The sequence below is a fragment of the Ranitomeya variabilis genome, chromosome 4, assembly GCF_051348905.1.
Source record: "Ranitomeya variabilis isolate aRanVar5 chromosome 4, aRanVar5.hap1, whole genome shotgun sequence".
Classification (NCBI taxonomy): Eukaryota; Metazoa; Chordata; class Amphibia; order Anura; family Dendrobatidae; genus Ranitomeya; species Ranitomeya variabilis.
Genome location: NC_135235.1, coordinates 604049517 through 604068229, shown reverse-complemented (window position 1 = coordinate 604068229; position 18713 = coordinate 604049517). Strand labels below are relative to the sequence as shown.

The window sequence follows — 18713 nt, the reverse complement described above, 5'->3', positions numbered from 1 at the left end:
AAGGAAGACTTTAAGTCCATCTAGTTCAACCCATAGCCTAACCTAACATGCCCTAACATGTTGATCCAGAGGAAGGCAAAAAAACCCCATGTGGCAAGGAGTAACTCCACCATGGGGAAAAAAATTCCTTCCCGACTCCACATACGGCAATCAGACTAGTTCCCTGGATCAACGCCTTATCAAGGAATCTAGTGTATATACCCTGTAATATTATACTTTTCCAGAAAGGTATCCAGTCCCCTCTTAAATTTAATTAATGAATCACTCATTACAACATCATACGGCAGAGAGTTCCATAGTCTCACTGCTCTTACAGTAAAGAATCCGCGTCTGTTATTATGCTTAAACCTTCTTTCCTCCAGACGTAGAGGATGCCCCCTTGTCCCTGTCTCAGGTCTATGATTAAAAAGATCATCAGAAAGGTCTTTGTACTGTCCCCTCATATATTTATACATTAAAATAAGATCACCCCTTAGTCTTCGTTTTTCCAAACTAAATAGCCCCAAGTGTAATAACCTATCTTGGTATTGCAGACCCCCCAGTCCTCTAATAACCTTGGTCGCTCTTCTCTGCACCCGCTCTAGTTCAGCTATGTCTTTCTTATACACCGGAGACCAGAACTGTGCACAGTATTCTAAGTGTGGTCGAACTAGTGACTTGAATAGAGGTAAAATTATGTTCTCCTCATGAGCATCTATGCCTCTTTTAATACATCCCATTATTTTATTTGCCTTTGTAGCAGCTGCCTGACACTGGCCACTGAATATGAGTCTGTCATCCACCCATACACCCAGGTCTTTTTCATTGATGGTTTTGCCCAGAGTTTTAGAATTAAGCACATAGTTATACATCTTATTACTTCTACCCAAGTGCATGACCTTACATTTATCCCCATTAAAACTCATTTGCCATTTATCAGCCCAAGCTTCTAGTTTACATAAATCATCCTGTAATATAAAATTGTCCTCCCCTGTATTGATTACCCTACAGAGTTTAGTGTCATCTGCAAATATTGAAATTCTACTCTGAATGCCCCCTACAAGGTCATTAATAAATATGTTAAAAAGAAGAGGGCCCAATACTGACCCCTGTGGTACCCCACTGCTAACCGCGACCCAGTCCGAGTGTGCTCCATTAATAACCACCCTTTGTTTCCTATCCCTGAGCCAGCTCTCAACCCACTTACACATATTTTCCCCTATCCCCATTACTCTCATTTTATGTATCAACCTTTTGTGTGGCACCGTATCAAAAGCTTTGGAAAAGTCCATATACACTACGTCCACTGGGTTCCCTTGGTCCAGTCCGGAACTTACCTCTTCATAGAAGCTGATCAAATTAGTCTGACATGAGCGGTCCCTAGTAAACCCATGCTGATACTGGGTCATGAGGTTATTCCTCTTCAGATACTCCAGTATAGCATCCCTTAGAATGCCCTCCAGGATTTTACCCACAGTAGAGGTTAAACTTACTGGCCTATAATTACCGAGTTCAGTTTTTGAATGTGTGTGCCTTCCTCTCATTTCACCGTCAATACATGTGAGGGGGCAACTATATCTTTTGGGGTTAATTCCTCTGGAGGCAAGTGAGGTCTTTGTTTTCTCTGCAGTACTAGTTAGCACTTAGGCTGGTGCGTGGCGTCTAGAACCAACGTAGGCACGCTCCCTGGCTATCTCTAGTTGCGTTTGTCAGGCGTAGGGCAGCGGTCAGCCCAGGTTCCATCACCCTAGAGCTCGTCCGATATTTATTATACCTTGCTTATCCTGTGCTATCCCTAGCCATTGGGGATTCATGACAATGTTCCACCCCTTCTATCCGTCTGAAGTCTAATGGGTGTTTACTGAAGACCTGTTCATATTCTGTCACTAATCTATACACCCCTTGTCTTTGATGGGTAGGTGTTGAATCTACACCCATGTCTAGCTGTTGGCGCCAATCCTCCGATTCTCCATCTGAACCGTTATTTTCCACCTGATAGGTCGATTCTAAGGGCTCAACGGTTGTGATGGCATTGTTGTCAACAGTATATAACTTTGCCACTGTAGCGTACCTTGGCAAAGTGACCTCTTCCTCTCCACAGTTCAAAAGTCGTACCGGCACCCGTCCCCGGTGTACCTCGACCTCCCCTCGTGCCGTGAGTATAGTGGGCCTGCTGTCGGTGTACGCTGGTTCTATTAAGGCTTGATAGTCTCGTCCTTTATTACCAATGGCCGCTCTACACCATACCAGCATTTCTGTTTTTGGTGGGATTACAATAGACATTGGATCACTCACCCTCACACTGCCGATTTCTCCACCTGCAACTTCTATCTGTTGCCTTAACATTAATACTTTTATTTCCCTCCGGAGAACTCTCTGCTGGCAGGATCGGGCAGTTTCAGCAATTTGTTGTAAGACAGAAATAACTTCGGAAAAGCAATTCTCTAACACATTCATTCCTATCAATACAACTGGTTCACAGTTCTGCCGGTCAACATCAACGACAATTATACCCTGTTTCTCCAATTCTGGTTTACCAATCTTTATGGTCATCTCCCTGAATCCTAGTTTCGGTACCAACTTACCATTACTGGCCCATATATCTAGTTCAACATCAGAGGGTCCTTTATCAATATCTACCTCAGCCCAGTACCTCTTATAAAGGATATATGGTATAGATGAAATCTGGGAACCTGTATCCAGCAAAGCGTTGAGGGGAATTCCGTCCAGCACGATAGGGATGATGGGTCGTCCTCCGATGTACCTGTTGTGCCAGGGTGTTGGGCCTTGAAAATTCATTCCTGCGAAGTGGCCCGCATTCCCAGGGGATTCCCGTTTAAATCACAATTTCGTGCAAAGTGGCCTGGCTGCTGGCAACGGCGGCAAATGGGCCATCCATCCGGTTGGTAGCGGTCACGGGGTCGTCCTCTCCATGTCGGGTATCTCCGGGACCTCATCCATGGAACATCCTCTCTACGGTTTGCCAACTCCATCTTGGGTTCTCTCATCTCCTGCATGGTTTTAGCCATTGAAGCAACAACAACACTTAAAGAGTCAAGCTTTTGCTGAAGAGCCTCATTAGTAATGGGCCCCAGGGACTTAGCACTGGCATCGGACATAGCCGATGTCACTGGCATTCCCCGTTGCTGAAGTGCATCTGCCATGGGTTGTGTGAGATCCTGATCCCGAGGTGCCTCTGCCAGCTGGAGACGTATAGCGCTCTCCTTTAATTGGGCAAATGTCAATTCAGGGTTCTTAAAAACAAGCATGCTCACATGCCCCCCGGTGAGAAGGGGTGTAGAGTCCCTCAATAAATTGATCTCTCAGCAGTTTATCGGCTCCTGTGTTAAAAATGGGTTCAGCCAGTGTAAGTGATTTAAGGGCTTCTTGCAGGTTTAAGGCAAAATCTCTCACGCCCTCATTAGCTTTTTGTTTGCAATTAAAGAATCGTACTTTAGCTTTGCTGCTGGCAGTGGTTTCAAATGTAGCTTTTAATCCAGCAAATATGCGTTCAACAGTACCTTTTAGATCAGTTGCCCATGCCATGACTTCTCGCTTAGCATGGCCACTTAACTGCATCATCAGGAGACTAACACGCTGAGCTTCACCCACGGGGAACATATCAAAATGAGCCAGCATCTTTTCCCTGAAACCGTCAAGGGTATTAGGTTCACCTTCATACATTGGAAGCCACGGGCCACCCGGGGTATATGGCATCAACACCGGCATGATGGGCGCCACTCATTGCACTGCTGCGCTGCCGGGCTCTCTATCGACACTCTGTCTTTCAGCTGCATTAGCGTCGCCGGGTGCTGCGGCGTCTCCGTGCTGCGACATACTGTACCCCCTTAGTTAATCCTGACCCCTCCGGTCCCAGCTTCCGTCTAGATAATGTAGATTCGTTCCTCTGTGCAGCGGGATGACAATGACACGCCCCCTGCTGCCTCTAACTGCCGCACGCTCTGTGATGGTGGATTTCGAAGTTTTTCAGTTAGACTGGGGCTTGGGTAATGACGTAGCTCGATTAACAGTTTTGTGCCTAACGGTTATGAGATGATCACATCAGGGGATGGCGGCCATTTTTACCCCATTATAACCAATGGAGAAAAGTCACTTTCAATAGTTTTCAATGGGGAACGGGATTTTCTTTAACAAAGTCAATTTCCAAGATTTTTCATCAAAATTTTCACAGTTTCAGACTCCAATTACGGCACACAATACCCGGTGTATGGGCTGGCCCAATACTGTTCGTGACGCCAGTTGTGACGCCCCGGGAGACCGAGGTACCCAGCACCAGATCAATGAGGTCCGTCTCTTGAGGGGGATGTCGCTAGTGGCTTGACCCGGTGCTGTGGCCTCAGGCGATGCACAGTGTAAGGGATATCATGAAGGAACAGACACTTACTTGATCAGCAGCAGGTCCTCTCAGCTGTGATGACTCCGATCCTGGATTGATGGCTATTGTCCAAATGAAAGACTGAGGCGCTGGAACGTTTAACCAGTTTACTTCAACAAAAAGGGATTTGTGACCAACACTGTCACCGGAGTCTGTATAAGAACTCTGAAATTACTTTGACCCTGTCAGGATTTCCACCTCTTATTATGCGCAGTTTCTGTATGGCCCTGCTGCTGTTTGTGAACTGGCTGCCGGCCCAATCTGTCTCTTCTATGCTCTGGTTCGACGGACAACCCGAGTCCTTTTTGTCTGCTTACCCCCTCTGGGAGTACCGCTGAACTCTGTGTCTGTTGCTGCGTCTTACCCTAGTGAAGCTGATATCACCTCACGTCCTTCCGGTTGCTGTATTATATATAATGAATATAGCCACGGATCCGGTATCCGTCTCTGCACCTATTATGGGTAGTGATTATTGCTACCCGGTTCTCACACTGTACTTTTTCTCTATTCCTCTTTTCCTACTATGAGTATTACGGGCCTATAATCCGTCATAGGGCTGTTAGGAGTTCAGTTATACGACCTCTCACTTTCAGCTCCTCAGCCCAACTGCCAGTCTTTTTCTCGAACCAGAATAGATCAAGGGGAGTCTCTGGAGCTCCCCTTTCTGGCCGGAGATGGTAGTGCAGTCTTGCTATTTTAATATTTGTATTTAGTGTCAATAACTATTTTTGTGGCAAATACCCCTAGGGGCGCCACACATTGTTCTGATATTGGAGGTATCAGGGCAGGAAAGAATGTCATAAGTTCCTATATAGTAGTTAAACAGAGACTTAAGGAGACTGATCGGTAATGTTAAAGGGGGTATGACAGAAGTGATGCCCATAGTCTAAAGAGAGGGTTGTGCCTAAATTTATCTCTCATTGCTCCATAGTTCTTACTTTTATGATGGGGCATTGAGTGTTAAGGAAAAGTGTGAGATACTTTTGGATTCATTTGTATAATTAAATTAACAGTTGATGTGTTAAGGCAGTGTTCCCCAACATGGAGTCTTTACGGTCCCCCAGAGATCATCTTTTAAGTTTCTCAATCACTTATTGTAACGTACAGAGTGTCTTCAGCACAGGAAACTCCGGAAGAGTGGACATGTCACTTCTTTTAACTGCTTGGCTTTTTTTGGAAGACTGAAGTGGTTTATCCCCTTCTCGACATACGGCGCCACAGGAGCTGCATTCCTGCAAACCACCGTATGTGTACGGCATCGCGATCAGGTTCAGGTGTCAGCTCTATGTGACAGCTGACACCCTGCAGCAATGCCCACTATCGGTGCTAGCATCGATCTCGGACGTTTAACCCCTCTGATATCGCAGTCAATAGTGACAGCAGCATTAAGGAGCATCGCAGAGGAAGTGAGCTCCCTTTGTGCTTCCATCAGCACAACGCGATGCAATTTCGTTGTGCCGATGGTCTCCATGGTGACCCAGGGCTGCAAGATGGCCACGGGCAAGATGGCCACGGATGAGCGTCTACTAAGAGCAGGAACTGACACGCCTTCTTCTTGCCTGTTAAACGCTGCTCTGATGCTTTGCAGTGCGGAAGCATTACAGAGTATCAGATCAGCGATCTGTCAGCATAAGAAGGATGACAATGTAGAAAAGTAAAAAAAAAGTTATTAAAAAGTATACAAATATTTTACAAAAATATTAATCCAATAAATACATTTATTTATGTAAAAAAGTACACATATTTTGTATCGCCACATCCGGAATGATCCAACCTACATAACTGTGTCACTAGTTAACCGCTTCAGTGAACAGTACAAAAAAAAAAAAAAAAACACGAAGGCAAAACACTATGCTTTATCATCATACAAAGAGTGCAATAAAACCCGATAAAAAAGACGAATGTAAATAAAAATGGTACCGTTGAAAATGTCATCTAGTCACGCAAAAAAACAATTGAAGAGAAAAGAAAAAAAGCCAGCTCACCGGTTCTCAGAAGCACGGAACTCCGTCTTGAGAGGTAATGAATCCATGGAAAAAAAAAGCAAATGTTCCAGCTTCATACGAATAAAATCCAAATTTTAATGAAAAATTTTTAAAAAGTGCATACTCTGCGGATCTAACAATAGCCCCGGGAGGAGAGCATTGCGTTTCGACTGGATAAAGACTGCGTTTGCAGTCGAAACGCGTTGCTCTCCTCCCGGGGCTATTGTGAGATCCGCAGAGTATGCACTTTTTAATAAATTTTCATTAAAGTCTGGATTTTATTCGTATGAAGCTGGAACATTTGCTTTTTTTTTCCCACGCAAAAAAAACAAGCAACCATAAAGCTCCGTCAGCGGAAAAATAATAAAGTTATAGCTCTCAGAATAAAGTGATGCAACAATAATTATTTTTTCTATAGAATAGTTTTTATTGTGTAAAAGCGCCAAACCATAAAAAAAATTATATAAATGTGGTATCACTGTAATCGTACTGACCAGAAGAAAAAACTACTTCATCAATTTTACCACACATGGAATGGTATAAAAAAAAAAATAACTCCTGAATTGCTGGTTTTCGTTCATTCTACCTGAAAAAATTTGGAATAGAAAGAGATAAAAAAATGCATTTCACCTTAAAATGTTACCAATAAAAACGACAACTCGCTTTGGCCGAAATCTGGAAAAATTATATCTGTCTAAATATGGCAATGCAAAAATTAATTTTTGCAATAAAAAGTGTCTTTTACTAGGTGACAGCTGCCAAACATAAAAACAAACATAAAAACCCAATATAAATCTTGTATTGTTGTAATCGCACTGACAAGGAACAATAAAGTCGTATAATCAATTATACCGCACGAGGAACTGCTTAAAAAATAAATAAAACCAATTCTTCACCTGCGATTGATTGTTCATTCTGCCTCCGAAAGATCGCAGTAAGGGTATGTTTCCACGTTCAGGAAACGCTGCTTGTTTGACGCTGCGCAGCGCTGCAGCGTCAAACAAGCAGCGTCCAGATGTTCCTGCATAGTGGAGGGGATTTGATGAAATCCTGTCTCCACTATGCGTGGAAACCCGCACGCGGCGGCCCTGCGACTACGGACATGCTGCGCGTCTTTTCAGATCGCAGCATGCCCGTACACCTTGCGGGGACGCAGCGTCCCCGTAAGGCATATCACAGGGCCCTATGGGAGAGAGCGATCATCCCGGATGTGAAGAGTTAACACATCCGGCATGATCGCGTCCCAGAAAGGGGGCGGGGCTTAGCGCCGAGCGGCTTCGCCGCTGCGGCGATACCGCCGCCCATCCGTGCCGTGGAGACATACCCTCAGGCTCTGCTCACATTTATACTGTTTCTAATTTTCACTCAGCAACATCCACTACTGCTTGTTTCTGGAAAACACCCAGCGAATATACTCGTTACTTGAGATTTCCTGAGCACGCTCGTGTGTCCTCCGAACATTTGTAAGTACTCGGAGAGTTAGTTTTCAGCACCGTAGCTGAATGATTTATATTTGTTAGCCAGCTTGATTACATGTGGGGATTCCCTAGCAACCAGGCAACCCCCACATGTACTTATACTGGCTAACAGATGTAAATCATTCAGCTGCGGTGATGAAAACTAATTCTCCGAGCACTAAAAAATACTCGGAGGACCCCCGAGCGTGCTCGGGAAATCTCGAGTAACAAGTATATTCGCTCATCACTAGTCACTACACTTGTAGATAAATTCCCAAAGGGGTATAATTTCCAAAATGGGGTCTCTTGAGGGGGGATACTGCTTTTCTAGCACTTAGGGGCTCTGTATATGGAGTCTGCAAACTATTCTAGGAAAATCCATTCTCCAAGAGGCAAATAGCGCTCCGTCCCTCCTTAGTCTCGTCGTGTGGCTAAGCAATACTGTACAGCCACATGAGGTATTTCTACATTCATGTTTAGGCACATCAGGAGCTCTCCAAACACGACATGGCATCCGCTAATTATACCAGCAAATTTTACATTCAAAAAGTCAAATGGCATTCCTTGCCTTCCGAGCCCTGCCATGCGCCCAAACAGTGGATTTCCCCACATATGGGATATTGGTGTGGTCAGGAGAAATTGCACAACAAGCAGTATGGTGCATTTTCTCCCGTGAAAGTAAAAAATTGGGTCTAAAGGAAAATTTTGTGAAAAAATGTTTATTTTTTCCTTCCACATTCCGTTAATTCCTGTGAAGCACCTGAAGGGTTAACAAACTTCTTGAATGTGGTTTTGAGCACCTTGAGGGGTACAGTTTTTAGAATGGTGTCACTTTTGGGTATTTTCTGTCATATAGACCCCTCAAAGTCACTTCAAATGAGATGTGGTCACTAAAAAAAGTTTTTGTAAATTTTATTGTAAAAATGAGAAATTGCTGGTCAGTTTTTAACCCTTATAACTTCCTAACCAAAACATTGTGTTTCAAAAATTGTGCTGATGTAAAGTAGACATGTGGGAAATGTTATTTATTAACTATTTTGTGTGTCATGACTCTCTGAATGAAGGGTGTAAAAATTAAAAGTTTGAATAGTGCAAATTTTTCAAAATGTTTGTAAAATTTCAGATTATTTTTCCCAAATAAACATAAGTCATATCAAAGAAATGTTACCACTGTCATCAAGTACAATATGTCACAAAAAAAACAGTGTCATGGGATCCATTGAAGTGTTCCAGAGTTATTACCTTATAAAGTGAAAAAATTGGCCTGGTCAGGAAGGTGAAAACAGGCTTCGTAGTGAATTGATTAAAGACGCTCAAAAGCCTTAACTTATGACCAGCAAGTCATTTTTGAAGAGAAATGTATATGATCATTGTTTTGAGCGTTTAGTTGGTGTTTTTTCAGGTGGATCACAGAGTGGACCTTCCTAAAAAAAATAGATTCATTTATGTTTCTTATCCGTTCAGAAATCCCTATTAATTTGAACCAAAATGAATCATTTATTCAGACGACAACTTTCCTCCCTCCGTTCTTCACTTATACCGCCCTCACCAGCCATGCCCGGAGCGTCTCCCCTTCATGAGTAAGTAGGCAGTGTACCCAGCAGAACCTGGTCTCTTGTCTTTTTCAGCTCCAGGCCAGGAGCTATTGCATTCCTTTTTCTCTTCTGTGGATTTCCCTCTTACTCGTCTTTGTATTAATATTTAGGAGGTGCAGTCGATGTGAACATGAGTGAGGTGGAGATGGCTGACGTCCACAAGATGTTTGCCAAGGACTTTATAAAAATGGGAGGTCACTGGAGGCCGAGTGATTGTGTTCCTCAATGGAAGGTAAAAACATGAAAAAATGGCAGATTCGCTAATGTGACAATATTTGTATAGTAATGCAGTGTTGGGGGTTCATTATCTGTATTGTCAAGGGATCCAGTCTAATATTCATATCTGTGCATCCAGGTCGCCATTCTCATCCCATTCCGGAATCGTCATGAGCATCTTCCTGTTCTGTTCAAGCATCTGATCCCAATGCTGCAGAAACAACGTTTGCAATTTGCCTTCTATGTCATTGAGCAAGTAAGTATCACAGATTCTCATGCACATTGACCAGCACATTAACATTGCTGTTTGTGGCCATTTCTGTGAAAAAAATCTTCCAAGATAGTTGCAGTCTGATAGATATTACAGACTGCAGCAGGTTTTCCTTCAATCTCTCCCTTTATTTTATTGCTGGCACGTGCACACAGATGATATTCGTGTGTCATCCATGTGACTAGTATCGGCGCCTGGGAAAAATTGGTACAGTTCACACTGTTCCCAGTTGCCGGATGCTGAAGACAGCTGTCACAACCCACAAGGGTCGGTCCAGCAGAACGGCACAACAAACACCAACAACGGGATGGAAAAACAGTAGGGAACGAGGGATGGGGCACCTCCTAACACAGCCTGTGCCTATCCCTAAGCTCCCTTAACTCCCTATGCAGGTCCTTTCCCCGCCGCTGTCACGTGCCTGGTCCCTAGCTGTCACCTCACTTAACCCTGACTAGTGCATTGGCTGGGAAGGACACTAGCCTCATTACTGCAGATGGTGTAAATACAGGGGATAGTGACAAGCCCGAGATTACAAGAAAAGGGGAGCAAGAAACTTAGCTCCCACCACTGCTGCCATGCGCCACACAGCAAAGGACATAGATTCAGTAAACCGAACTCCACATACGTAGCAGATAAACCACTGGCACCAGAGAGTTCCACACTCCAAGGGTGGTCATTATAGAAAAACTCTATTACCAACAGTCAGCTGATGTGTAACGTGACTATTTAAAGGATGGTGGGAGAGGTTACCACCCAGATCAGCTGACCAGCAACACAGCAACTGCCCGCAAGGAAACTGACATTAACTTTTGCTGGCCCAAAAGTAAAAACCATTTAAATTAAAGCAGAACCAGAGCTGTGATGACTCAAAAAAAGAGTCGTGACAACAGCTCACATCATTGTCGCCTTGTCTCCCTGAGATCAGTGCGACCAGGCGACAATGGTGGTAGTTGTATTCAGAATTAAATAAAAAAATGGTGTGGCCTGCGTTATTTCGATAACCAGCAGTGGGAAAGCTCACAGCTGGGGGCTGATGTTACTAATCTTTGAAAGGAGACAATATCCCAAAAGGTTCTCAGGCTATTAATAACAGCTCATAGCTGGTTGCTTAGCCTTTACTGGCTAGTTGATGGGGGGACCCCAGAAAAAAAATGATGTAGGCCTCCCTATAAATTCGAACCAGCAAAGGTTAAACAGACAGCTGTGGGTTGATATTAATAGCCTGGAAAGGGGCCAGGGATATTGCCATCCCTTCCAGGGTACCAACATCAGCCATCAGCCACCACAGAAATGGTGCATCCATAAGATGCACAAATGTGGTACTTAACCTCGCTCTTCCCACTTGCCCTGGTGCGGTGGCAAGTGGGTAATAGGGTTGGGGTTGATGTCAGCTTTGTATTGTCAGCTGACATCAAGCCCAGGGGTTAGTAATGGAAAGGTAATGGTGATTGCCCCATTACTAACCCCACGGTCATATTGTAAAAAAGACACAGCAAGAATAAAATCCTTTGATTGACATAAACACACCCCACCCTCATTTTCCCATTTATTACTGTAAACATGAAAATAATAAAAAAACATATTCCTCACCTGTACAAAAACAATCCTTTTGTCCCATGAAGAAGTCCAGCTTTGCTACATCTGCATTACATGGCTAAGCAGTGGCATGAAATGACTTCTCAGCCATGAATCCAAGACACACTGATCTGAGCTTGGGACGCAGCTTCAATGACGAACGGTAATGTCATAGAGGTTACTGCTGGACACTGCCAGCTGTTCCCACTCTGTTCATTGTGAGCTGGCTGAAGAACTGTGGTAACCTTCTTTATGTCACCACTAGCACCATGAGAAATTTCTCACGGTTTTAGCGGTGATCTAATTGAGGTCACCGTAGTTCATCTGGCCAATCAGGATGAGCTGCCCGTAGGAACTGCAGCTTCAGTGACCGGCAATAACCTCAATGACGTCACCGCAGGTCAATGAAGCTGCGCTCTGACTTTCAGCTAGGGTGTCTCCTGGATGTCAGGATGAACTGTTGCATCATGCCACCGATCAGCTAGCTGCGCATCCAGATAAAGCAGAGATAGATTATGACGTGGGACAAATGGATTATTGTCAGACAGGTGAGGAATATGAATTTTTTTATTTTTTATTTATACTGTAATAAATGGGAAAAAGAGGGTTGGGGAATATTTATTTAAAATAAAGGATTTTATCTTTCTGTGTGTCTATCTCAAAACTCACTATGGAGTTAGTAATAGGGGCGTCTTATAAAAGCCACCCCATTACTAACCCCTAGGCTTGATGTCAGCTGACATTACAAAGCTAACATCAACCCCAATCCTATTACCCCATTTGCCACCACAACAGGGCAAGTGTGAAGAGCAAGGCTACACACCAGAATTGGCGCATCATATGAATGCGCTATTTCTGGGGCAGCTGAAAGCTGATGTTTTTAGTCCATTCTAGGCTATTAATATCAGCATGCAGCTATCCGGTTAGCCTTTGCTTTTTTTTTATTATATGAGGGACCTCACGTCATTTTGGGGGTGGTCTCCCCTACAGTAACCAGTAAAGGCTAAACAAACTGCTGTGAGCTAATATTAATAGCCTGGGACATTTATAGCTATTGGCCCTTTTCCCAAAATATTAACATCAGCCCCCAGCGCTCGGCTTTCCCTCTGCTGGTTCAAAAACTTATGTGGGAGCCCACACCATTTTTCTTTAAATTATTTATTTTATACACAATGTACACAGCGGGTGCTGAATACAACTCACATGATTTTCGCCTGGTCATGCTGATTTCTGGGAGACCAGGCGACAATGATAAGAGCTGCCTTCAGTACCCGGCGCCTGGGACCAGCTAACTGTACTGCTTTTCCCAGGCGCCGGAGCGTGTCACACGAGCACACTACTGCCACATGGATGTGACACATGGACCCCAAACGGATACACTGATGTCACACAGATGTCACTTACGTACATGTGGATGGCACGCAGAAACGGACCATGGATCTCACTTGTAGTGATGAGCGAGTATACTTGTTGCTCGGGTTTTCCCGAACACGTTCGGGTGATCTCCGAGTATTTTTTAGTGCTCGGAGATTTAGTTTTCATCACCTCAGCTGAATGATTTACAGCTGCTACACAACTTGAATACATGTGGGGATTCCCTAGCAACCAGGCAACCCCCACATGTACTTATGCTGGTTAACAGATGTCAATCATTCAGCTGCTGCGATGAAAACTAAATTTACGAACACTAACAAATACTCGGAGATCACCCGAGCGTGCTCGGGAAAACCCGAGCAATGAGTATACTCGCTCATCACTGCTCATTAGTACTCTTTTTCCAGTAAAAGAATCACCAGAATGTGTGAAGGGGGCCTAAGGCTACTTTCAGACATAGCGCATTTTTGAGCGCTATTTTGCAGGCGCTTTTCAAAAATGCGCAATGTCATTTTCGTCTGCCGGCAAAGTGAATGAGAAATTCACTTTGCCGTTCAGACACACCGCAAAAAAACGCGGCGCTTTTGTCTGCAAACACGCCGGCGTAAAAAGAATTGACATGTCAATTCTTTACGCAGCGGCGTGTCTGCGTATCCCCATAGGGCCCCATCTTACCGTCCACACACAGCGCCTTTGTCCTGGGTGTCGGCGTCTTTGTACGGAGGGGTTGACACCCAGGACCGGACGTGACGTCGGACAGGAAGAGGGAAGCCCCCGCCCCCCAGTGAAGCAGCATGGAGAGTGTGTGTGTGTGTGTGTGTGTGTGTGTGTGTGTGTGTGTGTGTGTGTGTGTGTGTGTGTGTGTGTGTGTAGCGACGCTGCAGCGATAGCGACAACGATGCCGATCGCTGCAGCGTCGCTGTTTGATCGCTGGAGAGCTGTCACACAGACCGCTCTCCAGCGACCAACGATGCCGAGGCCCCCGGGTAACCAGATTAAACATCGGGTTACTAAGCGCAGGACCGCGCTTAGTAACCCGATGTTTACCCTGGTTACCAGCGTAAAAGTAAAAAAAACAAACAGTACATACTCACCTGCGCGTCCCCCAGCCTCTGCTTCCTGACACTGACTGAGCGCCGGCCCTAACAGCACAGCGGTGACGTCACCGCTCTGCTTTCACTTTCACTTTAGGGCCGGCGCTCAGTCACTTTGATACGTGGCACTTGTGGCACGTGGCACTGAAATATGTGGCACTGAAATATGTGGCACGTGGCACTTTGATACGTGGCACGTGTCACTTAAATACGTGGCACGTGGCACTTTGATACGTGGCACTTTGATACGTGGCACGTGGCACTTTGATACGTGGCACTGAAATATGTGGCACGTGGCACTTTGATACGTGGCACGTGGCACTTTGATACGTGGCACTGAAATACGTGGCACTGAAATACGTGATACGTGGCACTTAAATACGTGGCACGTGGCACTTAAATACGTGGCACGTGGCACTGAAATACGTGGCACGTGGCACTGAAATACGTGGCACTGAAATACGTGGCACTTAAATACGTGGCACTTAGGCTATGTTCACATTTGCGTTGTGCGCCGCATGCGTCCTTTTTTTGATTGATTTTGGACGCAGCAAAAATGCAACTTGCTGCGTCCTCTGCGGCCGGATGCGTGCGCTGCAGTGACGCATGCGGCGCAAAACGCAAGTGCGACGCATGTCCATGCGCCCCCATGTTAAATATAGGGGCGCATGACGCATGCGGCGCCCGACGCTGCGGCGCAGACCGCAAATGTGAACGTAGACTTAAATAGCTAGATAGAGCTGGATCCGCGGGCTGTGATCTGGCCTACGCTCAGCACTCTGCGGAGCGCTGTCATTCAAAACACGTCCACTCATTTTGGTGTTTAGTCCCAAAATGGAGGATGGAAGAAGAAAAGGGTTGGACAAGGAAATGACATCATTTCTTTTTTTTTTCCCCCACTGCAGTTAAAGCTTTATTTGTGTCAAACACAGACAATCTGCAGAGAAAACTGCATAAAAAACCGCACTAAAAACCGCATCAAAAACCGCATCAAAAACGCACCAAAAATGCACCTGCGTTTTCTGCCAAGAGCTGCGGTTTTTGTCCTGAAAAAAAAGGATTGAAATCAGGATCGTGTGAACATACCCTTACCGTACAGGGTTACGAGGGGGGGTGTCTGACTGACGCCTGCCCTAGTAACCTGGGGTTAGTGACAGTGGGGTTAGTAAACCCCAGCTGATGTCTGTTCCGCTTGCTGAGGCGTCTTTGGCTCAAGGCCATTGCAGCTGGCAGAATCGACATGATGTTAACTCCAATGTGTATTGTATTCCGAGTCATAAAGACAGGAAATGACCTCAATGACTCTTTTTTTTTTTCCCCCTTTTTTTTTTTTTCAAACAAACTTTATTTTCAGTACACAATGCTGAAAAAAACGCAGCTGCAAAAAACGCAGCAAAAAACGCTGTGTGTGAAAGCAGCTGCGTTTTTTGCCTGCGTAAAAAAACGCAGGTAAAGCAGCAGCAAAATACGCGCGCGTAAAAATACGCAGCAAATATGCTGTGTGTGAAAGTAGCCTAACACTGTCCTAACAGTACGGTCAATGTATACATTTCTTGGAGATACAAAGAGAAACGGCACAATGCCGAATTATAAGAAAAGAAGCTTCAGAATGCTTATTTCATGAAGAGTAGAAATATTTGCTAAAGTAGACAATGTCAGGAGTGTTTATATCCCATAAGCTTACACTATTATTTTCAGATTGAAAGCATTATCTGTTATTCAGGACTGTGAAATAAATTAAGGTTAACCTTTCTTAGACCTACTAATGATCTATTTTATATTTTATACACACCATCCTGAGGAAATTTAAAATCACAATTTGGGACGGAACTGACTGTAAGATACTGCCAGTAATCATTGCTGTGCTAAACGCCACTTAAAGAAACTCCTCAATACTTACAATCTCAATCTCAACTATTCTGTGTATATACTGACATTGAGACACCATGTATCATTCAGATCAGCTACTACAGCGGCTGCAGTCCTCAACAATGGTTTGCTTTCATTTTTTCAATTTTCAGGATCAGTCACACCCATTATTTTAAAACAACACTCCTAGCCTCCCAATATATTTCGCCTGTTAGCATCATCAGGGGACTGAGGCTATTATACAACACTCATAGCCTCCCTGATGTGTTTCACCTGCATGTATCATCAGGGGAACAAAGCTAGTGTACAACACTCATAACTTCTTCAACATGTTTCGCCTGCTTTTGTCATCAGGAGATCTAAGCTAGTATTTTTTATGATTGAGTTGATTTGATGTAGTACCTATGCCCTAAATTACACTTAACTCACCATCACTTTTTGTACTTGTTTATCCTCCTTGCTGAAATCCTCATACATGTGTCTTCTTTTTGTATGATACGTGTTTTTAAAAAATGTTTAATAAAATTGTATTGATTTTTTACTCTTGTGTGATACTCTTTATCCATATGTAGGTGTTATAAATTATTAACTGTACTAATATAAGTTATATTATTTATTTTAAAGTCTTCAATAGGGATAATCTTTTTCCTTTGATAGTCTGTAACTAATAGATTTTTGGTCTCATCCCTATCTTGGACATTCAGTGTTGATATAGCACTAATCTTAGTGATCAACTGTGGATTCACAGTGCACTCACAGTTACAGAGCCGTTCGCATTTACCATGACTTTTATTATATGTTTATCTCTGCAGACTGGGAATCACCAATTTAACCGAGCAATGCTTTTTAATATAGGCTTCCTTGAAGCCATGAAGGACCTCGAGTGGGACTGTTTGATATTTCATGATGTCGACCATATTCCCGAGAATGACCGCAATTACTATGGCTGCCAGAATATGCCACGACATTTTGCTGCCAAGTTGGACAAATACATGTACCTGTAAGTTACCATCATGTAGCGCACTGCCCTATAAAACCTCATAACAGAAGATGGTGGAGCTGTGACTTAACGCTGACATGTTCCCTGCTCCCCTCCCACAGGCTGCCGTACAGTGAATTCTTTGGAGGCGTTAGCGGTCTTACAGTGGAGCAGTTTCGTAACATTAATGGATTCCCCAATGCATTCTGGGGTTGGGGAGGGGAAGATGATGATCTCTGGAATAGGTAATGTAATGTGGTGTTCATTGTCTGAGACCTCATCTTAATAGGAGAAACAGCATTTTATCTGAGCTTCTCTTGTTCTCTGCTGCTCTTATTGGTGAACAATGTAACTGAGGTCTCTGAATTAGGCCAGTTTTAAACAACTGACGGTTAAAGTTCAGACCGCGATGTTCCCTGATCTGAACCTCAGCCTCATAGGCATAATTCATAGTGTTGTATTACTAATGGATGCCCTAATCATCTACCCGCAGGGTGCAGAATGCAGGGTACACAGTGTCACGACCAGAAGGAGATATTGGGAAATACAAGTCCATCCCCCACCACCACCGAGGTGAAGTCCAGTTTCTTGGACGGTAAGTGCTCTGAGCGTTGTTGGACGTTTGTGACATGTAGATATTTGCTGACTTAATTCAGAACATATTGCCAGTTCCTCCCTGGCCATGAGTGTGTGGGTGCCCCTTAATAGGGTATTAACTCTGCTCACCATTAAATTATATATGGGCCAATAATCAGCCCAAAAGAACATTCGTAAGAAGGCTCATACCTGATCATTGGCCAATGGTGTGAACACGGCAGAGATAAGCTGGTATTTGGCTCAACAAATCTATTCTGTGTCCTAAAATCATCATTGTCGGTAGGACAGTACATCTCATGTAATCAGTAAATACTTTCTCTATTGCTTCATTAGGGGACACAGAAAACCATGGGTGTATGTTGCTGCTTCTAGGAGGCTGACACTATGCACCCAAAAAATTAGCTCCTTCTCAGCAGTGTCCCCCCCCCCCCCCCCCCCGCCGACTGGCACTAGGTTATTCAGTTTAGCTTAGTGTCAGTAGGAGGTGGACAGGGGTCTTTTACTAGACTCATATCTACCTCGGTTTTCATTGTTTCCCAGCAACGTTTCACTTTTTTCATTTTTTAGATGGATTTTCTCCTTTACCTCTGGAGAGATATAGTGTGAACACTGTATTCCTAGGTGGAGACTATGAGTACGGTGTGAACTGCCACCCCGTATCCTTATATGTCTAGCCAGCAGGACCCCAACCCCTAACACATGAAGAGTGTTTAGGTGATCCAAATTTTTGTTCTGGCCCCTGTCTCCTTCCCACTTGCCCACCTGAGCCTGTTGATTTGAGGAGGCATGGATGTCCCACATTTCCAAGAAGCTCGGACGTCTAATGAAGGTCTCATCTTCAGGTCCGGTCCAGAGGTGATAGAGGAGAAGAATAAGATAAAGAAGAAGTTAAAGGAGATGAAGATAATGAAGACAGGTTCAAGATAGAGAAAGTTGGAAAAAGAAGGATAAGGTGTCCCGGTAGTGAGGTATGGGCAGGGTTTTATTCCTAGGGCTTTATATCGGTATAGACCTTTTTGGTCTAGATGGGGCCTGTTCTCCTTTTATTTCCATCTAGATTCGTGGATCAGGGTTACCTTTCAGGTAATTTCTGGGCCTCTGCACTGCCCTCCCCTGTCTTGGTGGCTGCTTTCACAAATCTAGGCCCTGACTTCAGCAGGGCCTAGTCTCGGCGGTTAGCTGCACCCCCTTATCTCGGCAACTTTGGGTGGGTTTTCTCCCGCCCATCACTGGTACGCCTCCTCTTCCTGTTTCCAGTGATTAGCTCCGCCCTCTCCTCCCGGCATTATCGTGCAAGCTTTTTCTCCCGCCCATCGCTGTCACACC

The 18713-nt window shown here is 44.4% G+C and overlaps 1 protein-coding gene across 1 annotated transcript in view; it reads left to right on the top strand.

The window, feature by feature from the left end:
• B4GALT5 (beta-1,4-galactosyltransferase 5) overlaps nucleotides 1-18713 on the top strand; it is a 103092-nt gene that overhangs the window by 75430 nt on the left and 8949 nt on the right. Inside the window, 7 exon segments of the mRNA XM_077253305.1 lie at nucleotides 9282-9352; nucleotides 9355-9397; nucleotides 9523-9644; nucleotides 9768-9884; nucleotides 16624-16811; nucleotides 16913-17035; nucleotides 17284-17385. Of these exon segments, the coding sequence (XP_077109420.1) occupies nucleotides 9282-9352; nucleotides 9355-9397; nucleotides 9523-9644; nucleotides 9768-9884; nucleotides 16624-16811; nucleotides 16913-17035; nucleotides 17284-17385 (766 nt within the window).